This window comes from Natator depressus, chromosome 7, assembly GCF_965152275.1.
Source record: "Natator depressus isolate rNatDep1 chromosome 7, rNatDep2.hap1, whole genome shotgun sequence".
Lineage (NCBI taxonomy): Eukaryota > Metazoa > Chordata > Testudines > Cheloniidae > Natator > Natator depressus.
In genome coordinates this window covers 9998211-10023188 of record NC_134240.1, presented here as the reverse complement: position 1 = coordinate 10023188, position 24978 = coordinate 9998211, and the positions used below count along the sequence as shown (strand labels likewise).

At 38.5% G+C, this 24978-nt stretch overlaps 1 protein-coding gene across 15 annotated transcripts in view; it reads left to right on the top strand.

Annotated features, from left to right (window-relative positions):
* FOXP1 (forkhead box P1) overlaps window positions 1–24978 on the top strand; it is a 494830-nt gene that overhangs the window by 422368 nt on the left and 47484 nt on the right. For all 15 annotated transcript variants that reach the window (XM_074957494.1, XM_074957490.1, XM_074957489.1 and 12 more), the window contains one exon: window positions 20544–20648. In XM_074957494.1, coding sequence (XP_074813595.1) covers window positions 20544–20648 — 105 coding nt within the window. The remainder of the gene's footprint in view (window positions 1–20543; window positions 20649–24978) is intronic.

Genomic DNA, 24978 nt, shown 5'->3' with positions numbered 1-24978 from the left:
TTACATCCATGCTTTTGTCCCACATTGCGCCCAGTTCTGTAAGTAGCAGCAGCAGCAGCAGCTCTGGGGTTTGGTGCGTAGCAATCTGTTAAGGAGATAAATAATCTGCTTTGGCATGACACTCCTACTCTCCTCTTTAATTTGTCTTACACAAGGAAAATTATAATTAAATCATTCAGGGTAAACCCTTGAGTGTTGAGAAGGAAAAAACACACTTTGGTAAAGATTGCCAATAGAGACCAACTTCCCCGTTGTGGCATGCAGAGACATTTATCAATATTCAGCACTATTAAAGGGAGAACATTTCGTGTGATTTGTGAGGCGGATGCCAAAGCTCAAATCAAGGCTTGTTAAGATCCTTTCCCCATGCAATCATGGGTATTCAGCATCATTAGAATTCAGCACTGCCTGTGTGTTTCATGCTTTGATTTTACTCAGACAATTTAATAATGTTTATTGTGCTGATTATTTATATATATATATATATATATATATATATATATATATATATATATAAATTCACTCAATGCAATAAACATACCTCAGTCGTCAGTACCCTAAGGGAAATATTTAGTTATTCACAAAGGATAAGAAAAAGTGAGACCATCAGCTAGCATGCAAACCTCTCATCATCTTATCAGCATTTGGGTTTCTGCAATAACAAGCCTTCTTTTCACAGTAAGTAAATAAGTAAAGTCAGTTAAGAACGTCTGCTGTATGTAGAAGCATCAAGGGCAATACCTTGTCTTTTTCATATTGTTCCACTGCATCTTCATTTTGGACAAACTCACGCATTTTGTTAACACGGCAGCAAAAATGTATTTGCTAAAGTGTTTTATATATGTGACTCCTTACTTTAAAGGTTGTCGGGTGTTGTCATAGCTGTAACATAAACATGTTTAAAATATTTGTACATAAGTATTTTAAGTCAAAATATATCTAAATGCATGACTCATTTAAAATGATCTGAAATTGTCCAGAGGCTTACAATAGATTATGATCCTGATCTCCTTTGTAAAACACTTTGAAATCAACTTATGAAAAGCACTATAGAAGAGCTAGATGGTACTATTATTATGTAATGTAACACATAACGTCCTCAAGTAGTCTCAGGTGTCTGTACACTGATCCAGTCCCCCTACATAAGTTAGAGCGATCCTCAGGCTGCGGTAACTTATGCCAGTTGTCAGCACTCCCAAGAGGCTGGTATGGTAGCTGGAATTTTTGGGGTGTAGAGAAGCACATGCTACACCAGTTCTGTGCCTTATAGACTTTAAGGTTAGAAGGGACCATCATGATAATCTAGTCTAACCTCCTGCACATTGCAGGCCACAGAACCTCACCCACTCGTGAAATAGACCCTTAACCTCTAACTGCGTTACTGAAGTCTTCAAATCATGGTTTAAAGACTTCAAGTTACAGATAATTCACCATTTACACTAGTTTAAACCTGCCAGTGACTGATGCCCCAAGCTGCAGAGGAAGGCGGAAAAAACCCAGGGTCTCTGCTAATCTGACCTGGGAGAAAATTCCTTCCTGACCCGAAATATGGCGATTGGTTAGACCCTGAGCATGTGGACAAGACCCACCAGCCACACACCTCGGAAAGAATTCTCTGTAGTAACTCGGAGCCCTCCCCATCTAGTGTCCCATCTCCAGCAGTTGGGGATTTTTACTACTGGCAGTCACCAGTGGGCCACCTGCCTTTGTAAGCAATCTCATTATACCATCCCCTGTCACCAGAGGATCCTCCTATGCTGGGGGCGATCCTTCTTTAGATGGATCTGTAGACTTTAGGGCTGTTTTGCGCCAGCAGAGTAGCAAAAAAAGCAGCTTTGCCACAGGAGAGAATCTAGGGCAATATGATTTTTGTTCCTGTGTCCTGGAGAGTCTCAATTCTAAGTCTGCAGCTCTTTGTTGATTGCAACAACAAGATGATGACAGGTGTGTGTGTTCATGTACATATATATGTACTAATTCATTAAAATAGGAGTTCTATTAGTTTGAGGGTTGCAATTATATATGTGAATTATGATACAGTATTACTAGACACAGGAAAAGACCATTTTTTCCAGTAAACCTTTCTAAAGCCTCCAGGAATTCCTGGTCTCATTTTTACTGTCTTTATATCCTTTTCCACCATATTTGAATCCCTTCCCTCCACATAAGCAGGCAGTTAATTCATCGGATAAATAAATAAGTAGATGACTTATGTGACTATTTTCTTGCATGCATTGCAGAAGGAATTAGTCTTGAGGAAGGATCTAAAGGAGGAGAGGGTAGTGGCGTGGTAGATCATTGATCTCCTTCCTAAGCGTAATATATAGTGTTTGTTTTAACCTTACATGCCAACTAAGGTTGCCAACCCTCCAGGATTGGCCCGGAGTCTCCAGGAATTAAAGATTGTCATGTGATGAAATCTCCAGGAATATGTCCAACCAAAATTGGCAGCCCTAATGCCAACCAATCATTGGGCTAAATTCAATGGCCCTTAACTGAGTGAATAGTGGTTCAGCTTGATTATAGATTACAGAATGTGGCCCGTTATTAATATGATGAAATATTATCTGGATGAAATAATTTGGCCTATTGTCCCTATATACTCCCGGTGTCTGATTATCCATTGCCTTGCTTCTTGTGTAGTCGTTGGCACTCATTCTGCACTGGTGCCAGTGATGCAGGGCAAGGGAGAATCTGCTCCTCCACATCCACTTTCTTCTGTGCAGTTGGTTTTTGAAACCTTCATCAGTATGCACTCCTTATACCTCTATCATCAGCCTACATCTATTAGGTTACATCCGATTTATTTCCTCCTTCCCCCCCTTCCGCTTTTCCTCCAAACAGGTATTTGTAAAATCTGAGTTTCAGTTGCATTTCACCTTACATTCTGCCTTAAAGGAAGGCTGAGCCCTGTTCCGTAGGCCAACTGTTAAGAACCTTTTCCTGTGTTCTGCACAACAGAAATGCATGTGATTCCCTCCATTGCATATGGATCCAAGTTACGGAGAACCTACCGTAACAGGATTGAAGGGGAAAGCGGCGTCCTCCTGCCTATCGCACCCACATCTCTTCCAGTTGCAGCTTTGCCTGACCAAGGTCGGCCAGGAGGGGAGGAGTTAGGAACATGCACACTGGATATGTTTCCCTCCTAAATGTAGATAACAGTGCAGTGAGCATTGTAAGTCATTACAGCCCTGACCAGCAATAACTCTGTGTCTTTAACATACTGCATAAGGGAGTTTTGGTGCCACATAGGGAAGGGCAGCTAAAGGCATCAAAAAGTTGCCCTCCTCCCCCACATACCAACCCTACTCCTAAGAGTGGGGGGGAGTGAGGATCATATAGACGTCAGTGGACCCTGCATTTGGCTTCGTATATATATGAGGTTACCATGGACATTACAATATTACCCATGGAGCTCAGCTTGCTCTAATAATCAATGCCAGCCCCTCTCCTTTTCCACAATACAGGTGGTACTGAGTGGATGATGTAGTTCGCTGGAAGCTCACAAAAGGTGGTGGATATTGTTCCTCTCCTGCACTTTTACATAGACTCATAGAAGATTAGGGTTGGAAAAGACTTAAGGAGGTCATCTAGTCCAACCCCCTGCTCAAAGCAGGACCAACTCCAACCATCCCCATGGGCAGGGGAGCATCTAGACTTTGGTTTGTGTTGCATGGTTGTGCCATTTAGAGCCTGATTCGACCAGCCTTACACGCCTTGAGAAGTGCCTTACTCCAGGATTTCAATGGAACTATTCAAAGAGTAGGTGAGCACAACTCAAGGCGAGTAAGTGCATCAGAATCTGGCCCTTAATATATTGGGCCAGCTTCATCCCTGGTACATAAGCGTGTGCAGTCCATTGACATTAATGCAGTTGCACTCGGTTACTCCAGAGTTGAATTTGATCCAAAGTCTCTGTTTTGACCCCAGACATATAGTTGTTCTTTTAAAGCCTCTATGAAACTTCCACTTAAATGGTCAAAAACCTTCTGCATCTAGCTGCCTCATTCCTCATGGTATCTAGCACGAGCAGGATGGCTAAACTTTGTGGGGCCGAGCTGCACCTGGCGAAAATTGTCACAGCCCCATTGATGCCAGGGGAGCTATGACTCTTCATGCAAGCTGGGGATCTGTTTCCTGCTTTCCTTCCATTTATTCATCTTGCTTAAATTCTGCATCGCTCAAAACGTGTCAGGACAGCATACAGTTGGCAGTCTCATTACAGCTAGAGAAAATACCATTCATTGCCATTTGCTTTCCTGGCCGGAGTCAGTTTTCTACCTAACCTGCTTTTTAAAAATTCCCTCTTCCATGCCCCAGGTCCATAGTTGCTAATTTTCATTGTCAGTGGGGTGTTTTTAAGCAGAATATATAACATCGGCTATATTTACCATGTGCACCGTCTACTGTGATAGTCATTTCTTCGAGGAATGCCCGCAAATTAGTTACGCGAGACCATTTCCTCATCCACCCATGTCTGAGGTCTTTAATCAAATTATATTTTTCAGGGTATTCTCACAAAGTCCCACAAAATTGTTCCTGGGATTTCCCTCCACAAGTGATATTAAGCTAACCAGTCTGTAATTGCTTACTTTATCATGTGGCCACTTTTATGAATAATAGTGTTATGGTTGCCACTTCACGGTCCTCAGGAACCTGACCTGACATCAGAGAACTTCTTAACTTGAATGGTTCATTTGTTTCTGGTCACGTGCAATAATGATCAGTTATACAATTCCCAACTCTAAATTAGTATATGAAAAAAACCCAAAACACTTTAAATAGATTGGGTGAGCCTTGGCAGACACACAGCAGAACTTTTCCAAATTTTAGCATATGTATTGTTTTGTACCTCCATCTGGCCAACAGATCATTGTTTGATATCCGAGTACTTTGCATATCTCCTCCCTTTTCTTGCAGCTCAGATAATTACGTCTGTTTAATGCAGCTTAATGGTTTTTTTACATACCAAATAAATAGTTGATGGTTTTCTGCTAATTGTGTACATATGTGCACTTTATTTAATTGTGGCAGCTAGAATTTTAGTAACACATTCCTGTCTCAGTACTTAGTGTCCAACGAAAGTCTTCTCTTTCAATTAAAGGTGTTTATATATTGGTCTTAAAAGTTGACTTCTCTTATCTTTTTTTATTTTTTTATTTACATTAAAATATGGGATTCATGATTTCTTTTTTTCTCTTGTGTGCAAGAGAATCATTTCTCAGTATATGCTCCAGAGATGCTAACTATTGGAAAGAGCTGGTCAGGGAGATGAAGAAGAGCTGTATTATTTTCAGTCACACAGAAAACAATCGGGGAAGGAAAAAGAAACACCCTTGAAAATGTCTTAAAAATGAGGAGTAAGTTAGATGATTTTCATAGGACTATTTACTCTGCTGTTCAATAAAACTCCAGCATTGAGTATGACAGCTGTTATATCCCATAATGCGTCTTACCACTAAGGTACTGAGTGTCATTTAAAGTAACACACCATCCTTAAGCTGTGTACAGTTCATCCATTTCACCATGTTTTAATGGAAAAATCAGTTTTTCAATAAAATGATATCATTTACCCCAGGTTGTAATGCTCATTTTACAACTGTTTTTGTTTAATTCTATTTATTTTTTCTTTTTCTTGGCATCCTTTATTTTTTAAGGATTGAGGGAGGAATTTGTTCTCATTCAGGATTGACATGAAATGGTACAGATTCAAAGATCTCTTTGTCCTTCCCTCGCGACTCCAAAAATCTTGTGCTAATCTGGAGTGCTTTTGTTTTAATTATTATTATTATACTTTAAGGCAAATAGGGTTATATTTTCAAGGTAGTGAAGAGACATTTGCTGAAATCCCATAATTTGTTAAGGGGTTTGTGCCTGCATATTGTTGGGGAAACCAACCTATCATATGTTGCTTGGTTTTCACATCTAAGCAGCTGCTCATTTGTGTAATGCAAGTGTGGTTTTTTTTTTTCATATGGCAGGTGACTCTAAGGTGTGTTTGCATTTTTTTTATTTTCTTCTATGTAATCAGTAGAGGCATATGTATATTATAAAGTATATTCTGCTCATTAAAACAATGGTGTAAACACACAAAGGGAAATTGTTAGTACATGTTGCAGCTTGTCATTTCAGGCTGTGTGAATAAAGAAGATAACTATTCCTTTGGGAAACTATTTCAGGAATTGAGCAACAGATATGCTAGCCAGAGAATTCTTTTAACTGTAATTTTTCCTTTTTGTGTGTACTCAAAAATAACATCCTGATGGGTCCTTAAATGCCATTTCATATATAGAGCGCAATTTCCACAGCACAGGTGGTGCTAATATAGGACAGTCCCCTAGGCACTTGTCGCCGAGAGTTGTGCAGCTTGTTCAGTGTCTGCATCCATATGGCAATCTGTCCCATTCATAGAAAGACATTGTAGCTGTGCCTGTGGGTGCTTTGGTCAATGTAGTGTGAAAAGTAGGTTTTAACTCTCAGCAACCTATGTTCTGCAGTTTGTTTTATTGCAGAATCCGACTTATAAGATTAATAAAAAAAAATTCAGCTCAGAGCAAATTCCAGAACAATCTTGCTGGTTTCGTTTTTGGTTACTCTTAGTAGCACATGGTTAACTCTGCCAGTGCGGTTGTTCTGTTTGCAGCATACCAGTGCAGAGTTTACAGGAAATCATTCTTAGAAGAAACATTTTCTTAGTTGTTTAGACTGTGAATTAACTCAGAACTTGCATAGCCGTAGATGGCCTGTATACATAAATACACATCCTGTATACACAAGCATGGTCCTTTTCTTCCCTTTTTTCTGTTGTGTTGTGCTACTGTTTTTCTTCCACATGCTCTACTTGTGACGTAAGTTGAGTATACCTGTTCAGAAGAGCATATGTTCTCAGCAAGTCTACAGAGTGTGTCTAAGGGTATGTCTACACTGCAAGGAAAAACCCAAGGTGCCAAGTGTCAGAGCCCTAGTCAGTTGATTCCGGCTCATGGGATTCGGGCTGTGTGGCTAAAAAATAGCAGTGTAGAGGTTCCCGCTGAGGCTCTGAAACCCAGCAACAGGTTCCAGCCTGAGCAGGAGCATCTACGCTGCTATCTTTAGCCCCTCAACCCGAGCCCCCTGAGTCCAAATCAATGGACCTGGGCTCTGAGACTTGGTGCCATGGGTTTTTCTTTCCATTAGAGACATACCCCAAGTATCCTGTGATGAACCACTCCTTGAATGGGAGCCAGCTCACAATCACAACATGGACAGAGTATGGCAAAAGGGATTTCCCCAATGGAGCGCGTGGAAAATGAGTGTCTTTCAAAAAGCTTTAAGTTATTAACAAGAAAGCAAAATGTATGGCTGCTCTGGTATCTATGATTTTCATGCCAAATGTTGTTCTGCTTTAGCGTGACTATTTGTTGTTCCTTTTAGTAAACAAAAACAATTAGAAAGCCTAACACCTGCAACAGCATATGATATTTACACTACCTGTATGATTCAGCGTGCTTCCCTGAGGAAATAGATAGACTTGTGTCCTATGAATTTTGGTGTTTTTTATAATTTTCCCTGGGGGAAAGCATGTAGCAGAAATAATTTAATATATTTTCAATGTTTTCTTATCATACATTTTCCTCACACTTTTAGGGTATATTTACAAAACGGCACGTAAATTACAAAAAAAAAAATGTTGCAAGATTATTTAGTGGAAGGAGGCATACAAAACAAATTCACTGTGTATATGTGATGTGACAGTCACCTTCTGTGCTGTTTTTGTTGTGCCTATGGAATCATAGTGGTAAAATATTAAAGTGTAATAGTCCATGTTAATTGACCACATGACCAGGCAGTACTGGCAGAAGTCTTTCCCATCCTCGGATTCTGTTCTTACATTTAAAGTTACTGTAGAAAATGTACTGGTACATATGATCTTCCGCATAAGGTATTGAAGTTCAAGTCCCGTTTAAGTCAACGGGACTACTTACATGCTTAGAGTTAGGCATGTGCTTAAATAAGACTGGAGATCTTTCTTCTCTCCCATCCCCAGCATGAATTCTGTATGCAAGAGCAACAGGAATTGCTGTGTTAAAGATCAGTGAGAAAAAATAGTCAAAGTGTTAGCTTAATTAGAGAAAAATGTGATCCTAAGATATTGAATCTGTCGAACATCATCTGAATAAATTAGAGGACTGTGCAGAGCGGAATAAAATGAAATTTAACAAGGATAAGTGGAGAGTTGTCCAGATAGGTAATAAAAATCCAAAATACATGTTCAAAATGACACATCAGCTACTAAGCATCGGTTATGTGGGAAATGACGTAGGCACTATAGAGCATGACAAATTAAAGTGAGGCATTTGCTGGAACCCATAGTTAAGAAGGTAAATGTAGTCTTGGGCTGTACAAACATGTTTGTCACATTTAAGACACTTCTTCCCTGTTACACAGTACAAAGCACCATTTAAACCACAGTCAGAATAAGACATGCAACTAGGCACTATCCTGCAGAAAGGATAAAGAGAAATTGGAGCAAATACAGAAGAGAGCAGCTAGGATGATAAAGGGTTTGGAGGGAATGGGCTATGAAGAAAGATTAAAGGGAATTAAAGATCTACACCCTGGAAAAATAGAGGCAGTATGAGGATGTGATTATGATATGCAAGTATATGAAGTGAAGTTACAAAGAGGAGAGAGAGAGAAATTGTTCTCATTAGTTAGTAACGATAGAATTTAAAATCCAGCATTTCAGTTCATATTTGTCTAGGTATTTCTGATGTGCTCTTCACGATGATATTCAGGCACCACATTGAAAAAAAATCAGTTTTAAATAGCAGGGCAAACTTGTTTATAGTAAAATCAAATGGAGATTGGAGCTTGCAGCTGAAAGAAGCTATGGAATCAAAATTGTTTTTGTGATGAGCACTTCTCCTAGGTGTTCTAGAAAGATGCACTCGAATCCTCCAAAGAAAGTGGCATGTTAGACTAGTGGTTATACAAGTCCTTAGCAGTTTTCATGAGATGTCAAAAGTAGGGGGTAATAATATGCATATTGGAAAAAGTGCATAGTACATTTAGAGCTTCATAATTTTGACTGTTAACCAAAGATGTTCTATCATAGATTTTTAGGGTCAGACGGGAGCATTCTGACAATCTAGTCTGTCCGCTACGTGTAATCCACTACAGCAGAAAGGTATTGAGGTCTCTACGTACTCTGTCACACTGTCACAATGTCTCTGCCAAGGCACCTCACTGCATCTGCTCTCCTGCAGGAGGCCACACAGGTGGGACAGAGATGGGGTAGTCAATCCCTGATTCTCTCTTAAAGTGATTGTTTAGCTACATTTGGTGAAGTAACTTCCTTGAAGCAGCTGCCCAGCAAATGGTCCCAAGGTTGGCCAGGCTGCAATCTCTGATGCTGATCGTTAGGGTGTCAGTCAGAGTTTTTCAATGCACAAGTAAAAAAACATCAGACAGGATATCAGCCTGTGAACAACAAATTTTAACCTGGTTTGTCTGGAGTTGTAGTCATTTCAAATTTAATTTACCATTCCTGTTTCTTCCAATGAGTTTGATGTAGAACATGAATTTCCATTGGTCCTGAGTCTTGGTATTGGTTAATGCCTTTGGGGGGCAGGGTTAGGTTTTTTTTCCCCCCTTCCTAAACAAATATAGGTAAACTAGATGATCTTTTCTGAAGGGAAAAACTGCCACATTTTGAAAAGGGCAGAGTTGTTCATTAATTCTCCTTAAAGCTATTTGTGGTCAGTACTAGATCAGTATAGTTGATTCATTAAGGTTGCCACTTTGCTTCTTAATTAAGTGAAATATGGATCTCTAAATTTTTGGTTTTCACCTCACATTTCTTGACCTTTCACCTATCTGTAGCCAAACACAGACGTTGACTTTATTATCATTCGTTTTTCTTTTGTGCCTTTTGAGTAACTACAGAATTCACCAGCAAGTCACAGAAGTACAGGGTCGGTTCCAAATGGGCCTATATCTCCTCAAATTTGGGACTGAAAATGGGGTATCTTGCATCAAATAATATATCATTCTGTAAAACCTGAACAAGTTGGCAGTCTATCAAATGTGATGGAGCTTCATAGATTGGGGAAATAAGAATACTAAGTAACTGTGATCATTACTGTTCCTGTGGCCTCTTCCACATCTCCCTGTTGTCGTCCTAAGTCTGTAGGCTCTTTAAGGCAGGTGTCATATCTTACATATATTGTGTGAGGTACATTGAATATATGTTTGGGTTTGTAAATGATGATGAGTTTTACAATGAGTGTTTTTCTATCCTTAATGCCATTACCATTAGATCAATATTGCAATTCCTGTGAGAGATGAAACACTATTTTGACATATTGATGCTACCATGCTTCATTGTACTTTATTCTGTTTCCTTTACTTATGCTGATAAACTTTAAGATTAGTATGGTTTAAACCCATCCCTGGCTCAAATGTGTTATGAACCTGGATAGGTCAGCCGGTAGAGCATCAGACTTTTAATATGATGATCTGGGATTCAAGTCCTGTGTATTTTGTAGGAGATCAGACTAGATGATCACAATGGCACCTTCTAGCCTTATAATTTATGAATCCCAAAGGAGGACTAAGTTTCTCACACATGATTAATGTCTCCTATTTCAGACTCCTAGTTAATTAATGTTATCCTCTGCATTTTGAGGCCAAATAATTCATGTACGGGAGGCTCTGTTAATGGGGATTCTCTATATCCTAGTGAAGAGGAGAGGATAGACGTTGATAGAGTACAGGTAAGAACTGAAAAGAAACAGTCAAATGAAAAATGGTCCCAGTCAGTTGCATCACATAATGGCAGACAACAAAAAATGACAAATTTTGCTTGTATTACAAATGCTAGAAATCTAAATACTAGGACTGGTGAATTTGAGTGCCTGATATTAAATGAGGATGAGGATGTTGATGTAATAGGCATCACAGAAATTTGGTAGAACAATGATAATCAATGGGAAATGGCAATATAAGAGCACAAAATATATAGGAATGACAGAGTAGTTTGTGCTGGTGGGGGAGTGGCTCTATATGTGAAAGAAAGCATAGATTCGAACATAGTAAAAATCTTAAATTAATCAAACTGTGCAACAGAATCTCTATAGAATGGACAGACATTCCGTGCTTGAACAGTAATAATACAGAAATGGGGGTATCCTACCAACCACCTGACCAGGATGCTGATGGTGATTGTGAAATACTCAGGGAGATTAGAGAAGTATAAATATAGTAAACTCAGTAATAATGGGGGAATTCAGCTATCCCTGTATTGACTGGGTACATGTCACTTTGAGACAGGTTGCTGAGATAACGTTTCTAGACCCCATTAATGACTGCTTTTTGGAGCAGCTAGTCCTGGAACTCACAAGAGGAGAGGCAATTCTTGATTTAGTCCTAACTGGAGCACAGGCCCAGCTCCAAGAGGTGAATGTAGCGGAACTGTTGGTTAATAGTGCCCATAATGTAATTAAATGTAACATCCTTGTGGGAGGAAAAATACCAGAGAAGCCCACCACCGTAGCATTTAGCTTCAGGAAGGGGAACTAACAAAAATTGAGCTAGTTAAACAGTAATTAAAAGGTCCAGTCATGAGAGTGAAACTTTTTAAAAACACAATAATAGAGGCTCAAATTAAATATATACCCCACATTAAAAAACACAATAAGAGGACCAAAAAAGTGCCACCGTGGCTAAACAGTAAAAGAAGTGGTTAGAGGCAAAAAGTTGGAAGGCAAAAAGTTAAAAGTTGGAAGTCAAAAAGTTAAAAGTTGGAAGTCAAATCCTACTAACGAAAATAGAAAGAAACACAAACTCTAGCAAGTCAAGTGTAAAAGTATAATTAGCCTAAAAGAATTTGAAGAGCAACTAGCAAAAGACACAAAAACTAACAGCAAAAAAAATTAAGTACATCAGAAGCAGGAAGCCTGCCCAACTATCAGTGGGGACATTGAATGATCGAGGTGCTAAGGGAGCACTCAAGGAAGACAAGGCCATTGTGGAGAAGCTAAATTAATTCTTTGCATCTGTCTTCACTGCAGAGGATGTAACGGAGACTCCCATACCTGAGCCATTCTTTTTAGGGGACAAGTCTGAGGAACTGTTCCAGATTGAGGTGTCAGTTGAGGAGGTTTTGGAACAAATTGATAAATTTAACAGTAATAAGTCACTGAGACCAGATGGTAAGAGTTCTCAAGGAACTCAAATGTGAAATTGCAAAACTAGTAACTGTGGTATGTAACCTATCACTTAAACAGCTTCTGCACCAGATGATTGGACGATAGTTAATGTGATGCCAGTTTTTTTTTAAAAGGCTCCAGAGGCGATCCTGGCATTTACAAGCCAGTAAACCTAACTTTAGTACCAGGTAAATTGGTTGAAACTGTAGTGAAGAACAGAATTATGAGACACATAGATGAACGTGATTTGTTGGGGAAGAGTCAACTCAGGTTTTGTAAAGGTAAATCATGCCTCACCAATCTATTCTAATTCCATGAGGGGGTCAACAAACGTGGACAAGGGTGATCCAGTGGACCTATGGTGTACTTGGACTTTCAGAAAGCCTTTAATAAAGTCCCTCACCAAAGGCTCTTATGCAAAGTAAGCAGTCATGGGATAAGAAGGAAGGTGCTCTCCTGGATCGGTAACTGGTTAAAAGGCAGGAAAAAAAGGGTAGGAATAAATGGTCAGTTTTCAGAATGGAGAGAGGTAAGTAGCGGTGTCCTCCAGGAAGTTGTACTGCGACCAGTGCTGTTCAACATATTCAAAAACAATCTGGAAAAAGGGTCGAAGTGGCAAAGTTTGCAGATGATACAAAACTACTCAAAATAAAGCACTCCAAAGCAGACTGCAAAGTGTTATAAAGAGATCTTACAAACCTGTGTGACTGGGTCAGAAAAGGGAAGATGAAACTCAAATGTTAATAAATGCAAAGTAATGCACATCGGAAAATATAATCCCAAATATATATACAAAATAGTTCTCAATTAGCTGTTGCCACTCAAGAAAGAGATCTTAGAGTTATCATGGAGAGTTCTCTGAAAACATCCATTCAGTGTGCAGTGGCAGTCAAAAAAGTGAACAGAATGTTAAGAACCATTAGGAAAAGGATAGGTAAGAAGACAGAAAATATCATAATGCCACTATATACATCCATGGTATGCACCTTGAATACTGCGTGCAGTTCTGGTTGCCCATCTCAGAAAAGATATATTAGAATTGGAAAAGATACAGGGGAGGGCAACAAAAATGATGAGGGGGATGGAACAGCTTCCACATGAGGAGAGATTTAAAAGACTGGGACTTTTCAGCTTGGAAAAGAGACTAAGGGGGGATGTGATAGAAGTATATCAGATCATGAATGGTGTGGAGAAAGTTAATAAGGAAGTGTTATTTACCCCTCACATAACCTGAGAGCCAGGGGATGCCCAATGAAATTAAGACGCACAGGTTTAAAACAAACAAAAGGAAGTTCTACTTCACACAACGCACAGTCAGCCTCTGGAATTTGGTGCCAAGGGATGTTGTGAACACCAAAGGTGTAACGGGGCTCAAAAAAGAATTTGCTAAGTTCATGGAGGATAGGTCCATTGATGGCTATTAGCCAAGATGGTCAGGGATGCAACCCCATGCTCTAGGTGTCCTAACTGGCAGAAGCTGGAAATAGACAATAGGGGATGGATCATTCAATAATTACCCTGTTCTGTTCATTCCCTCTAAAGCCCCTGGCATTGGCCACTGTCAGAAGACAGGATATTGGGCTAGATGGACCATTGGTCTGACCCAGTATGGCCATTCTTATGTTCCTGTGATATTAACAATAATCTCAATTATTTTTAAAAAAAGCTTAAATCTGGCATTTACTAGATTAGTACATAATCACTCCAGTTGGAAGTTCTAAACATGGGTATGATATCACAAGGGAATGTGAAATCCTCTAATTAAACATGATTTTAAAAGCAGATGGAAAATTGAGATGATGAGGGTTACAGGGTGCGAAAGAGGCAAAGAACACACTGCGAGGAAGAAAGAATGATAGACATATGAATTCATTACTGTTCTATAGAGACTCCATCTTATTCACTCTAGGATTCCCACACACGCACATTCTAAAGAGTATGGGTACTTCATTGTCTGATATGCTGTAAATAACTTGATGTACAGAGATATTTAATATAAAATTTTCCTTTTGTCAATATCCCAGCATAACAGACTGAGAGTTAGATAATCAGTGCTGTACAGGTTAAAAACAATCATCATGTAACTGTGCTGTTATATATCTTCGTTTCTCTGTTAGTCTGAGACAAAATAAAAGAACAGTAAAACAAAGAACCAGGAGACCACAAAAGGAAGAACTTGGAATGATGACTGAGCTATATTTCCAACACTTCCATCTGGACAGAAGAGCCCTGTTGTACCCAGAAATCTACTCTGTAAGCAGCTGGCAAAGTTGAAGTCCTTTCCTGTTTGCCCCGGGGGTGGGGGGGAACTAACCCATCCTCCTCCTAATTCAGCCCTTCCCCCTAGTACTCTCACCCCCAGTTTTCTTCAAGCACTGTGCAGAGTCTTTCCAAGGGAGTAGCAGAAGATATTGCACAGACCCTTCATCCTTTGCTGGGCCAGTGACTCAGTCATTCTCTCAGTGCCATTAAAGCAGAAGAATATTCTTCACAACAGTAACAGGGAATCAAGTATGGATTCTTACATCACTCTCTGTTTTCCCCAATATTTTGGCAATGATTGTCACCCCTCACCGGTGTTGAAGAGATGTAATGGAATATGAAGCATTTCAACATTTGTGAACCTTCAGGTATAGTAAACTGTGATGCCTGGAACGTTATTACTGAGGTTCGCACTTTCTCAATTTCCTGGATCCACACATAACTCTTATGTCAACACTCAGCCAGCATTTGAAATCCTGGTGCCCAATTTCTCAGGGCTAGTTGGTAAGTATGGCCTAATTGATAAATTAAATAAATTGTTGTTGTAATGTTGCAAGAGGTTGTTAAACGTCTTACTGTTGATTATAACGGGTATCTCTGCAGAGCTATTTCAATGTCCCCTGCTCCATTTTACCAGTTTGCAAAACCCAGCATGAAGAGCATTATTAAGTTTCTTTATAAGAATAATTTGTTGATTTAAAAGCGACTCCTTTTAGCCAATTCTAATCTGAAAAATGACTAAAAACAGCACTTTCTTATTCAACAGACCCTGTGCTGATTCAGAGTAATTTCTAGTTACTTTAATGACTAAGCTTTTTTCTTTTTTTTTTCTGCCATGTACATTGCAGAGCCAATAAAGAAAAGTACTCTATGCTTTTTTTATTCTAGTGAGAGAATTGCTAGTTAAGTTCTGACTGCAAAGCCAACTTATGCCCCAAGTTGCAGCTTTGCAACTGGGGAAATTGAAGGGTTGCAGATGTTTAACCAATAGAATTTGAAGACAGTGTTGTTGTACAGATGTAACTGTAGGCATTATTTGGCCTGTAGAATCTTTATTAATGATGCTGATGCACAAGCCATTAAGAACATATCTCAGTTCTCTGGTTCCAGCTTGACCAATAGAAATAAAACAGGATCATCTTTCCTGTAAGCACATCTGCTGAGTAACTTGGGTCGTTGACAGTCACATGCTATGAATGTCAAAGTTGATCAAAGAATGGAGATTTAAGAGACTAAATTTTGCACTGTGAGTGGTGCTCTTAGATCTAGAATGTGGTGAGAAAACAAGTGAATTGGACAGAGAGAAAGCATCTGCTTTTTGCAGCTGCATAGCGTGGTGGCTATCGCCATTCATGTCAGAATTTCAATCAACACAGTACACTTGGGAAACGAAGTACCACTCTTCTCACCAAGATAGTGGTACTGTGTATGTTAGGGGTACTGTCATTTCCTTTGGGCTTTGCTATCCATGGTTTCTCCAGGGGCAAAATGTGGTTCTGTATTTATAATGAGGATCTCCGGTACCAGAAATGGAGCAATCAAGTGCAGAAATTTCTTCTCCCAAACCTAAAAAACTAAACTGGCTGCAGTAATTGAATGGCTTCCATTGATATACAGGTTTATTTAACAGTACTAGTTGTTGGAGGTAGAGTGCACATAGTGAACTTACTTCTGAAGCCTGAGGAGGGCTCTCATAGGTAGGAAGCACAATGCAGCACTTTGTTTGAAGAAGACGTGGGTTGTGAGACCATCTACAAGGTGGATGCTGAAGACAGGGTTGAAGATAAGAGTGCCAGACTGTCCCTTGTCCTCCTCACACCACCTGGATGAGCAGTTATAGGGAGGCTGCATGGAGATAGGACATTGAAAGCATCAAAAATAAATGTTAAGTGGATACGTGTTAAGGATTTTCTGATTTATCATTTGTATTTTTGCTACATGATCCATGTCATTAATAAACAGAATTACACAACAAAGTTTGCTTGGCTGCAGTACTGTATTTCATGTGCCTGCGTCTAACTTTATCATGCCCCTGTATTATTTTGGATGCATTATGTTAAGTGTTTCACAAACAGATAATTTACAAATAAGAAGGGGCAATCCAAATCCACTGAGCATAGGAAAATCAACATAGGAAAATCAACTTGATCCTATGCCACGCATACCTCTGCTGTTTGTGTAAATCAGGTAATGCTGTATGATTTACTTCCAAAAACTTGTTGTACATCACATATATTCATGGCAGGTTATCCATGAACGTGTGTGTGTGTGTGAGAGAGAGAGAAACACATATACTCTTTCAGTGTCATGAGAAATAAATGGGAAAGATCTGGAACAAATGATTTACTTATTATTCCTGCCAGTATTCTTGTCTTCTACAATCTGCATGTGTCCATGGTCTCTCTGTGTGTGGCAGTATTTTAGAAGTCATATTTGCACACAAACAAATGTTCTTGAACAATTTCTTTAATGTACTAGGCCCAAATGTGTCTTCCTCAGCATAATGCATTTTGGTCTTCACTTTCCCACTAGTCTAGTACTGGGAACAGTTCAAGGAAAATCAAGTTCTTAATTCATTTTTCATTTTCTTCTGGTCTTTTCCTCATTATGCCAAATGCAGTACATAATCTTGTTCTGCTTTTCTGTCTTTTTCTGGAGTAATCCTTTTGAAGACTCTAGTTTCCTTGAAAAAACAGGCAATATTTAATACTATCAATAGAAGCAGGATGGACCAGACTGAATAACAGGACACTTATCTGGGCATGTGAAAGTCCCCAAAATATACCACCAAAGATCCAAGAATAGTGCAGGGACAAAGAAGTAAAGGAACAAGTAATTTCAAAAAAGTAACTACCAGAAGTGCTTGCATTTTTAATCTTTGTTAAAAATAGCTACTTCCAAAATGTTTTTGAGCATTTCTGTTCATTGTTGAATGGTGGTGGAATCTCCCTTGTATGTGTGCTTTAGGCATAATGCCATTTAAAATATATTGTGAGTGTGTTGACTTTTCAAGTGTCCATTTATGGTTAACATAAGGAATTCCCACGGATATAGTTAAAACTCTGAATTCACTTCGACACCTTCAGTCACATACTTTGTACGTTTTTGGGCAGAGTACCGTAATGCCCTCCCTGTCATGCAGAAGATCCTTGGAAAGAAAAAAAAGATTTGTACCCCAATTTAAAACAATATGCATAGGGATCATGGGATCTTCCCATAGACTTGGCTGTAGCCTTTAGAATTTAATTTAAAAAAATCCATGTAGGTGTTTAAACTGTATGACTCCCACTGGCATTATAATGGGATTTACAATGCTGAAAACCCTGCAGAACCCTTTGAAAATTTACTTTGTCTTGTTACTTGTCACTTCGCAGTTTCCTAGTCAGCTTGGTTGTGTGTGTAACATTCACTATGTAAATTGACATGCTAAAGTTTTGTTGATTCTGACAAACACACTTAAACCATACCATTGGCATAGCTCTGAATGTCTTCATTGATCTTAATGGGATGTTAACATCAAAGCTTATTTTCCTGCCCCTTTATCCTTGTGCTGTAAAACTAGTTGATAAAAAACACAACAAACCACATGAAAAATCTGTTAATTTTAAGAACAGCCGGGTCTACATTTAGTATTGACTGCAAATGCTCCTAGTAAGACTTCAGTCCTAAAATGTATCCAGCTTTATTATGCTGTTGAGTAAATAGACTGAGGCCTTGTCTACACTAGAAAGGGTTTGCCAATATAGCTATACCAGCAAACCCTCGTAGGGAAGCTGCAGCTTACATTGGCAAAATGTTTCTTTCACGGAATAACTTATACCAGTTTCCCAAATGAAATAAGCAATGCCAGCAAAAGGACATTTTTGCCAATATGGTGCTTTTACCGGCATAGATGTTTTTGCACACTCCTAGCCAACATGGCTGTGCCAACAAAACCTTTTTAAGTGTAGACCGGGCCTGTGATATACAAGTTTATTTGTTGTTTTGGTTTTGAGTTTGTAACTATCAAGCCGAGCCTTTTATCTGGATTTCATTGTTTAGCCTGTCAGGATCGAATGAACCTCATAATAACATAAAAATAAAGACAAGATATCTATGGAGATTTTTCTCTCATTTTCTCCTGAGGTTTTCAGCATTTTATTCATATTTTAAGATATACAAAGTGATGTTACTAAATATTTCAGTATTCTTAAATTATTCTTCCACATCCTCAAAGAGTATACCTGACTCTGCACCGTATCTGGCTTGAGTTGACTGTGTTCCTCCACCCTGGCACTCTGTTTTTCAATTGAGAATACACGTGTGGTTTAACATCTTTCTAACTTCCTTGCAGAGAGTGGATTGGTTCCTTCATTCTTTTAACAACTCATCAGCTATAATTTCTCCCTCCTTGTTTGTTTTAAAAACTGATTAAAGATAGTCTGATAAAAGTTCCCATATAGACAAGGTCTTTATGACCCTCTGAGCCGCCTGTGTTTTGTAGGAGAATTAGGTTGCTGAGTTTTGGAACTGCTTGGAAAACTTCAAAAACTCAATTTGGATGGAAAAATGGAAATTAACACTTATGCACATTTTTGTAATATTTTTTCCAAACACCTTTTACCTTCAGAAAGCGTTGTGTGGACCTCAGTTGTCCAGAGATTTCCATTGGGCCTAAGATGAGATGTAATGGAAACTGGGAGGTTTGGAGAAACATTCTCACATGTTTCTTATTGTTTGAGACGACAGGGAGCGTTTGAGACAACAGCGTGGTTCTCATATCCGGTGAAAAAGAAAGAATGTAACTATAATCTTTGTTGTAATACGTGGTGAGATAATGTTCCAGAACAAGAACAAATGACATTTCCACATGTGCATAGACATAAGATGGCAAAATGTAGGTGTTTATCCATAAATATACCTGTAATCCAGGATAAAAAAAGTCATAAAACCCCACCTAGGTACTGGTATGCAGTCATATCCTTTGTGCGTTTGAAGTTCGTAATACAGCAGAAGTACACTGTAGCAAAAAGATTTGCTATGAAAAATAGATATGTGTGAGAGTATGAAATAGAGCTCTCAATATTATTTTGGCATTTAATGCTTAAAGCCATCTAAGGTTACGGAAATTGTTGCAAAAATATTTCCTTTACTTAAGAAGTTTCCATGCAGAAGTTGAATAAAGAAGATATTTTAGAATATGGTTCATCAGTTAGTGCAACAGATACATTTCCCTGAGCACCACACGGCCTGGATCAAAGCGTCTCATGACTTGGATCAGTGCAGTCAAATCATTACATATTGATTGGAATCCCACTGGAGGATTAACCCCTTAATGTTCATAGAATTTTTTTCTTTAACCTTAGTTTCGGTAGTTGGTAACCTCTGTGATATTTCTGCCAAAGCTTAGACATGGTAATAGCCCCTGCTAACCTTTTGCTATTGCAGAATTCTTTGATTATTACATGTTTCCTTTTTTATGATTAATTTAACATTTGAAAACATTCGTGATTCGCTTTATTGGAGGGTAAAAAGTCTGTACTAGCGCAAAAAGGCATCACAGTAAGGAGAAGAAAATGCAAGATGGACAATATGGTGTTAAAATTAGAGCTCAAAAGCCAGGTTTTTTTCCTTTATATAATAATTTGAAATGTTAAGTCCTGGATATATTGTATTTTAAGACACTATGCTGCTGTTCAGGAATAGCTTTTCATTCTGATGCAGTTGAACAGTAAATGTGTAATATTCATAAATTTCTCATCAAAATATCAAGTAGAGTATTAAGCAAGTCTGTCAAATGATTTTCCCCTTCCATGTTCATTTCCATTCTTTACAAAGCTTTTAGTTAATGAATGAAATGTAGGAGGTACAGATGAGAGATCTTGGATGGCACATATATTCAGGCTGCAAATGATATTTAATTTTGTTTTTAGAAATCAAGAGCAGGGTAAGTAGGGTTCATGAACCGTAATGATATATTTTGGGATCCTCTATTCGTTGTGGTGTTCAACCTGTGTGTTTTGCTGTTAGCGTCTTTGCCAAGATGAGTTTATTCAGACCCTTCAGTTACAATGCTTCTCCTCCTTTCTTTTTGTTTCTTTCCTTCAGTTTATCCCACGAGGAGCACTCACATAGCCATCCGCTCTATGGACATGGTGTATGCAAATGGCCAGGCTGTGAAGCAGTTTGTGAAGACTTCCAGTCATTTCTAAAGTAAGTTTTATTTATTTATTTATTTATTTATTTATTTATTGGCACTTATATTTTATCCTGAGGATGCTCTGTAATTTTTGTATGCTGTCACTCACTCACCCAAGGGCCTGATCCCAGGCAATAGAAAAAACAGATTAATTTCAGTGGGTTTTGGATTATGTCTAATGTACATTTTAATAGGGGATGGTAAATTATCCCTTTAGGAAAAAGGAAATCTATGGCTCAAATAGTCTCCTGTATACTATGTTGCTATAAGATATAGTGTTTGAATTTCTACAGTCTACTTTAAAGTGTTTTTCTATTTGAATATTCTATTCTTTAAAAAAATTACTGAAATTTTACACAATGCAACTTTAAATTAACCTTTATTTCACTTATTTTTGAAATTTAGTCTTATATTAACACCTTAATTGATCAGAGAGAATTGCAAGGCATCAGGTGAAATTAATTTATGTCAAATAAGTAACTAATGAACAAAGTCTACACTACTAAAAATAAACTAATTATATTGATTCAGCCCTTGCAGTTTTCTGCTGACCTTTCCTCACTGCCAAAGTATACAGTTTTACATGTTGCATCAACAGTGCATTATTGGCTAGTGTGTGGTAATGCATGGATCCCAACACAGGGAAAGGAAGGCTGTAATAAATCTCGCATAGCTCTTCTGCAAGTATCCACTTCCTCCCTCAAAGCTGAAGTGTAAATGTGTTAATGTTGCATCACATATATCTCTGAGTGGATCACTAGGCACAATTAGACTGTTGGTACATTTGGGCTCCTCTTGAATTTTGATGTGTGCTAACAGCTCCTAGATTTGCTATGGCGGTCTTGTTGTTACATCCAACACAGACCAAATGCTCCAGCAACACTTGTTGATGCACAAAGGGCCAAATTCTACTGTCCTATTTACAATGCTATCCAAATGGAATAAATTCATAGAAATCCACAGAATTGCTTGAGATGGACACCGGAGCAACTGAGCAGAATTCATTCCCAAATCTTTAGGAAACACTCTTAGATATGTCTGTTCTTTCTCGGGACAGTTCTGAAGAATATTTTGTGTTGTTTTGTTTTTAATATGGTACGTTGAGGCCTGGATTAAAATTTTTGCTTCTAAAACACAATGGGTCTATCCTGGTCCCAATCAAATCACTGGCAAAGCCCTATTTGACTTCAGTGAGAGCAAGAACAGGCCCCGTCTAAGAATACATTACAAGTAAGGAGTGGTGCAGTAATGAAAAGGGTCTCATTATAAGAGGATTACAAAATAAGAAGGTACTAGTCATAGATTTCCATGAAGGGTGGCCTCATTTCTTTCAGTTCATCCTGTTGTTCACTTAGTGAAATAAATGCTAATCTCTCAGACTTGCCAGCTCATTTATATTCATATGCCATTCTATAACATTTAGTTCTTTAAAACAATTCTAAATTTCATTACATTTAGTGAAGGGAAAGGTTCTGGATTTGACAGCTTTGGAGACTGGAATTCTTGGTTTATTCACATGGGGTAGATTTTGCCGCCTTTGCTCACTTTGAGTAGTCCCTTCTCTGGGATTGGACCCCACTAATTTTAGAAAGACTACCTTTGGAGTAAGATAGTACTGAGCACGATAAAGGGGCAGATTCTGCCCAGATAATGCATCATGGATAGGGGCAAAGTAGGCTATCTGTCAGTGTGCCCCAACCCTTCACCCGCAACACGGCGGGGCCGCCTTTATGAATGATGGGTATTTCAGTGTCAGTGCATTCAGTCATTGGGCTTTTTGCTGACACTATAAGAAAGGTTTCCTATTAGTGTCAGTTCTGGTGATACATCTGTGGTGTGTTCATCTGTCCCACGGGGAGGTGGATTGAGACCGTACACTCCTTTCATAGAGATCTGCGAACAACCAGTAGATTGTAACAATTTCAGGTAATTTCTAACCTTGGCTAAATTTGAGCCATAGCCTACAGGTAAACACTTCCATCTGGACTTTCCCTAAGCAATCCAAACCTCCATATTTAGATTCTTTTTCCACTTCCAGTGTTCAGGTGTGTATTTTTTTTTTCCTCTTAAATTGTCTCTCAACAACAACAGCAAAAATAGAGTATACCGTATTTCTTATACCTGTTGAGTCGCCTAAATTTTCCCAGTACACGAATGCTACAATCCAAGGGATTATCTCTTTACAAAATGATAAAATGATATCAGTGCTGTGTGATACTTCACCCAGAATGTATGCAGAATGGATATCCCCAGGCACCAAATTGACATTGCTAGAGAAGCGGGCAGCACTTTATATAATGATACTGTAGCCCTCCGATTTTCTTGCCCCTATTGTGAAGTGGATGCCCTTACATTTTATTAAAAAAAAGCTCACTTCATCGGCGAAAGCTTAGGCTCAAATAAATTTTAGTCTCTAAGGTGCCACAAGTCCTCCTTTTCTTTTTGCAAATACAGACTAACACGGCTGCTACTCTGAAACCTTACATTTTATTGTTATTTTTGAAAGTTTATTATTTACTGAAAAGATAGGTAGGAAATAATGCTGAAAATGGTAGAAGCTTTCATAACGGTAGATAATTGTAATTGTACCCACCGTACTTGTAAAATCTTTGAAGGCACAGGTCTTTTAATAGCCAGCCCAAGATAAAAAAATATAGCCCCCACTAAATGAAATACAGTTTCCATGTCAGTTGAGCATTACTTAATTTCATTCACCCAAGTGAAAGGGTCTGTTATAGAGAGTGAAGAGAAGTTATACGTGGAATGAAAGCGCTATATGCCAATAAAATGATGCCGTAGTTAAAGGAGAAAAAGGACTTGAAGGTCTAAAATCATGGTTCTTTTTTTTTTTTTTTCCTCCTGAGGAAGAAATATCGTAACTGTTGGTAAATCAAAAACAGAGATTTGACACTCTTCTGTGATCATTCTGTAGTGTTTGTTCCCAAGGTGAGGTACACCACAGGGCCCTTGATTTCAAAGATAAATACTGTACAAATAACAATCCTGGTTGTCTTTCACTCACAGCCAACAGGAGGATGCTTATCACAACCAGCAGACACACAGTCTATTGTATGCATTTATTTCCCTATTTCTTTTCCAAATAAGTTGCCGTTTTAGTTTTTTTGGTTTTTTGGTTATCTCTTAGCCACTGGTTATTATACAGTCAGTATCAGTCAGAGCTAATTGATATCAGCAGGTGCTTCTTCTAAGTCTAATGAAATAGTTGCACCCTGCATTGCCTAGAATACTTAGGTAATACAAAAAAAAAAAAAAAGTCCAGTTTCCCTGCTGTGATGCAGTGGCCTTATTCCTAACTCCACAAAACCAAGGTGAAGGCTTTAGGGAGCAGACATGCCTTGTATCATATGTTTACCTGTTACCCACATCGTAATCTGAAATGAAAGAACAGCAACATATGAAATTACGTTAAAAATTGACAAGCTTTATTTCATTCTCGTGTGTTTTTAAAGATTATGTACAGGAAAGGGATTGGTTCTCCCCTTACAGTACTGCTAGTTTTGGAAAATCTTTGTTCAGACGGGCAGTGGTGTACTTGTCAAGATACGCAGGCATTCAGGGCACATACTGCAGTGCAGGATCAAACCATGCGTTGCAGGACTGTGTCCTGTATTTCATTTTAATTCTATCGTGATTTGGGTATTTTCAGTCTCAGAATAACATCTGTAATTTGATTATGTATTTTAAATGGGATACGCACCCCCTTTTGAGAGATGTGGCAATCATACATAGAGAGATGCTGGTCGCCTGCTTCATGTGAATTTAACTTTAATGAAACTAAGGAGGGTTTCCATGAAAGAAACTACTAAGTGCACTCTGTAATGTTTTCACAAGTGTTTTTATCATGGTAACATCTTGTTTACTTTAGTTGCCTGCCTAAAACTACTTGGAACATGTTAAGAAAACATTTCAAGAGAGCTTCTACAAAGAGGCTTTTGTTTAGCAGCAACTGTGAGGCAGCTCAGCTCACAAAGGTGTTAACTTTCAACCCCTTAAGCACTTCCACATGAAATTCCAGCAACTATGTTTGTGGTTTTGGAAAAACAAAGTGTGTGTTAGAGAAACCAGGTATATGCTAATACATGTTGAAGGAAGCCGGAAATCATAAATTATTTCAAACACATTAATTGCTATCATTTGTATGTCAGAATGTTCTGCAGTGAAATCGTCTGCAGTTAGCACAACAGAAACTTTTAATCCAGCGGTTAGAGCAGAAAAGACTAGTCTATGTGTGTTTTTATGTTTAAAACATGGTGTCCCCAATTTGTTTTTTCAAACATAAATATAAAGAATTGCTGGCTAAAGGTGTTTCCAACTGTTAATCCA